The sequence below is a fragment of the Cicer arietinum genome, chromosome 4 (assembly GCF_000331145.2).
Source record: "Cicer arietinum cultivar CDC Frontier isolate Library 1 chromosome 4, Cicar.CDCFrontier_v2.0, whole genome shotgun sequence".
Lineage (NCBI taxonomy): Eukaryota > Viridiplantae > Streptophyta > Magnoliopsida > Fabales > Fabaceae > Cicer > Cicer arietinum.
Window position 1 is genome coordinate 51,858,668 of NC_021163.2, and position 4,795 is coordinate 51,863,462.

The window sequence follows — 4,795 nt, forward strand, 5'->3', positions numbered from 1 at the left end:
TTTGTTATTTAAATATTATTTTGGTTAAATTTGTTTAGAATAATTATTTAAATTTGTATTTTAGATTTTCCTCTATTTGTCGGCTCACATTTTTGTAACGTCCATTTGACGTTAAATACAAAAAATAAAGTTTTTGGATATTGCAGGATGAAATTCTTTCTAGGACTACAAGTTATATTTACGGTAAACATATTTAAATATTTTGTCTATGTTTCCCTTTATCGATTAACGTTTTTGTAGTATTCACTTGAGAATAAAAACCAAAAATAAATTTTCTAATATTACATGGAATGAAATTCAAACAAAAACATATTTAAACTATAATAATATTTAAATCATTAGAAAATATTTATTTCAATAGTTTTTTACATGAAAAAATTAAAACAAATTAAGTATGAATTGATCCAATAAATCATAAAAATATTAGTAATTATTAAATACTAATTAAGAGTGTTTATATTATCAATAACAAGTATATACCTATTTTTCCTAAAAAAATTATGTATTTATTTATTTATTTTATAGGGAATGTGTTTGTTACTTTCTAAAACTCCTAATTATTCGGTTAATCAGATATTGAATGTGTAACCGATATCATACTATAAATTAACGTTTAAAATCTGAATTACTTGTACTAAAACATACTTTCTTTTGGTTTAGTTGTTGTCACTCAACATGTCACTAAACAATGTTTTCATCTTCGTTTTCGTTCTCCTCTGTTGTTTTTCTAGTTTGATTCATAATGTTACATCGGCTGATTATGGAACAGCACTTACAAAAAGTTTATTGTTTTTCGAGGGTCAACGTTCAGGTGTATTGGGTCCTAATCAGAGATTAAATTGGAGAGGGGATTCTGGACTTACAGATGGTCAAGATGTTGGAGTAAGATATATATATTATATATACACACTATCTTTTTACACTATTTAATTTTTAATCAAAGTGCTTATATATTCCATATATATTTTTAAAGCAAAATTGTGATTAGTGATAGGACTTTTCTTAATCAATCGAGATTTGAGTTCGTCCATGATTTAGATATTAAATAACGGGTCTTCTTTTTCATTTATCAGCTTTCCAAGTTCCTATATGAGTTTGTATCTAAAAGAAATGTTCTAATATTCAATAATTTATAATATTAAATGCCATTCCAAAAAATTAATAATATAAAACATAAACATTTTGTTTCTTTTTTTTTTTTTTGAACGGGGTGAAACATTTTATTCAACCCCTAATTTTAATTCTCTTTGCAAATTAAAGAACATAAAAAAAATATATAAATAATTTTTACAATTTTTACAATTTTTATAGTATAATGATTCAATCGAACTTTTGATTCTTTTAATATTTGTTGGAAAATATCGATATATGTCTCTTAAATGAATCTTTAATCTAGAGGAATGTCAAAGATTAAAAATACTCTAAGTCACAAAAACAAATGTTGAATATATATTTTGAGAGAAATTAAAAATGTCATAATGTGCAGGTTAACCTTATCGGAGGATACTATGATGCTGGAGACAACCTAAAGTTAGGGTTTCCAATGGCATTTACCATAACAATGCTTTCATGGAGTACAATAGAGTTCAAAAGCAAGCTTCAAAAAAACAATGAGCTTAAAAATGCATTAAATGCCATAAAGTGGGGAACAGACTATTTGATGAAAGCACATCCACAACCAAATATTTTATATGGAGAAATTGGTGACCCTGATTCAGATCATCAATGTTGGGAAAGACCAGAGGATATGACAACTCCTAGAAATTCTTATAAGATTGATGAACAACACCCTGGATCTGATCTTGCTGCTGAAACTTCAGCTGCTTTGGCTGCTGCTTCCATTGTTTTCAATTCTGTGAATCCCAAATATGCATCCAAATTGTTAACTCACGCTACACAAGTATGGTTTATTTTTATTTTTTTTTTGTCATACCTCTATTATATGCAAATTATTTATTATTTCTTATTAATATGGTGTTCAAATTATTTAATATACACAAAACACTTAAAGAAATGCATCTAAATAGAAAATAGAAAGTTTTTTTTTGTTAGGTGAAAATTTTTTATAATATTTTTGTTGCAGCTGTTTGACTTTGCAAACAACTATCAAGGCATATACCATAATAGTATCCCACCGGCAGCGAAAATATATTCCAGCAGTGGATATAAGGTGATCTACTTAATTCTATTTCAATTTACTAAACAAAAAAAGTGGAAAATAGAAAACATTTTGTGCAAGAATATTGAAATTATTTGTACAATTACAGGACGAGTTACTATGGGCAGCAGCATGGCTTTACCGTGCAACGAACATGAATAAATACCTTGATTACCTTGGATCAGCAGGTGATATTGGGGGTGCAAGAACAACGTTTAGTTGGGATGATAAGTATGTTGGTGCACAGATTCTTGTTGCAAAGGTAGTATATACATATTCACCAAATACTTTTTCATCCATTCTTTGTGTGTCAAAATTCATTAAATTTTTTCCTTATTTGAAACACAATCAATTACTTCTTGATTTTGGATTAGACACTTAATGACACAACCGCAACTTCCTATTTAAATGGGACAGTTCAAATTTAAAGATAATTTTTAAAAATAAATAAAAATTAAAATATTAAAATTTGAGTTTGAATTATTGCATCAAGATCAAACAACTGAAGTTGCGTTGACTGCACACAACTCAAATCCTTACTTTTTACCATACTCATACTATAGCATTATTTTTTTCCCTGAAAATTATTCCTAAATTAAATTGTATACATGTGTGTCTTGCTTTTATATGATTCTTGCTTCTGAAATTAAAATTTTGAAACTTTCATATGAAAAAACTTGTTTGCTAACTTATTTTATGAAATATTTCTTAGTACTTTTTATAAAATGACTTTTAAAAACTCCTTAGTTCTCAAAAATATATTTTCTGCCTACTTTCAGAAAGCAGAGTATTTTGACAAAAGAATTTAAAACTAAGATGTCATCTGATTTGTAAAAATAGGGGTGTGAAAAGTAATACTTCTTTTGTGAAGATTTAACTCAAAAATAAGTTTCCATAAAAATCTTAAAAATTGCCATTCACTTTAAAATGTATAACCAATAATTAATCTAAAAGTGTTTCATTTTAGTGGAGGAAAATCAATAATGTGTATTTAAATGTATATATTTGCTACATAAATATTCCATAATATTTTGTGGAGATTTAACTCTCAAAAATAATTTTTCATAAAAAAAATCTCAAAAAATTTAAATTGATTTTAAATGAATCACTAATCTAAAAGTTTTTCATTTTAGTATAGGCAAATAAATCATGTGTGTTTAAATGTATATATTTTGGTACTTAAATATTCCATGAAATTGGGGTATGCAGCTTGTTTTAGATGGGAAAGTAGAATCTTCAGGAATTTGGGCCCAATACAAAGCAAATGCAGAGCAATTCATATGTTCGTGTGCACAAAAATCAAATCAAAATGTGAGAAAAACACCAGGGGGTTTGTTATGGTTTCTACCATGGGATAATAGTCAATATGTTAGTACTGCTACATTTGCAATGTCCACTTATTCTCAATATTTATCATCAAAACAAACATCTCTCCAATGTACTGCTGGTGATGTTACTCCTTCTGATCTCACATCTCTTGTTCGCTCTCAGGTAATTAATTATATTCACCATACTCTATTTTCAACTTTTATTTTTACTTTACTATTTTACTAATCTTAATCAAATAAAATGTTATTAGGTGGATTACATATTGGGTTCTAATCCAAAAAGCATGAGCTACATGGTGGGATATGGATCAAATTATCCACAACAAATTCATCATAGAGGAGCATCAATTATATCAATTAAGGACGATAAAACACCAGTAACATGCCAAGAAGGGTTTACAAATTGGTTCAATAAAAATGCACCAAATCCTAATATATTGGAAGGAGCAATTGTGAGTCCAGATGAAAATGATGGTTATGAAGATGTTAGGAGTGACTATCAACTAGCTGAACCAACTACTACTTCGGTTGCACCTTTAGTTGGTGTTCTTGCTTATCTAGCTTAGTTTTTTTGTACTCGTTCATTAATTAATTACTAGTTATTACTAGTATTTTTTAATAGTGCAGTACCAAACAACAATCTAGTCTATTTATTGATTGCAAGTTCATTTTGTAACCACGAATTATATCCACTATAAAATTTAATATGGGGAGACCTCCTCCCTAAACAATAAATATAAGTTTAATATAAACAGTTTATTTGTAATATTTATTTGTTTTTTCACACAATATGTCTAAAATTTATTTTATATGTGATGTTTTTTTTTTTAGAAGACTCACAATGATGTTTTAATATTATACTTTGTTTGATGGTTGAACTTGAATGTTTTTACTCTTAATTTCATTGAAAAGTAGAATTAATTTTAATTAATATTTTATGTCGTTTAGGTCTCCGCTTAGATTATTGGGATTCTTCGGGACGAAGTCAGATTCATAAAACTCTTAGAATTGGAGAATAGGTAGGGTTGAACAAAATCACTTAACTCAACCAAAGTCAACCATCTAAATGAGCCTATTGGAATTAGTCATCACATCGCCATAAAACTTTACTCAAGCATTAACAAAAATATTGAAAGTTCAATATATTTAAAAAAAAATGAATTTGAAAATAAAATGACAAAAAATTTATAGAAAATGGACATTCAAATAAGAAATAAAAAATTCATCACTCAGCTAACTCACTTGCAAACCTGCACCGACCGAAATCCGTCTTATTCGATTCAAAAATTGGTTGGAATTAAACTTCTTA

At 27.5% G+C, this 4,795-nt stretch overlaps 1 protein-coding gene across 1 annotated transcript; it reads left to right on the forward strand.

Annotated features, from left to right (window-relative positions):
• Positions 1–655: 655 nt before the first annotated feature.
• LOC101495231 (endoglucanase 15-like) lies at positions 656–4,154 on the forward strand. The gene is made up of 6 exons (XM_004498056.3): positions 656–882; positions 1,487–1,900; positions 2,084–2,170; positions 2,268–2,420; positions 3,368–3,649; positions 3,738–4,154. The coding sequence occupies exons 1-6, from the start codon at positions 676–678 to the stop codon at positions 4,050–4,052; spliced, it is 1,458 nt and encodes a 485-aa protein (XP_004498113.1). The 5' UTR covers positions 656–675; the 3' UTR covers positions 4,053–4,154.
• Positions 4,155–4,795: the final 641 nt, after the last annotated feature.

Coding starts and splice junctions, on each gene's coding strand:
- LOC101495231 (XM_004498056.3), top strand. CDS start 676: ATGTCACTAAACAATGTTTTCATCTTCGTTTTCGTTCTCCTCTGTTGT. Junction 1,901..2,083: donor TGTTAACTCACGCTACACAA/GTATGGTTTATT, acceptor TTTTTGTTGCAG/CTGTTTGACTTTGCAAACAA. Junction 3,650..3,737: donor CATCTCTTGTTCGCTCTCAG/GTAATTAATTAT, acceptor AAATGTTATTAG/GTGGATTACATATTGGGTTC.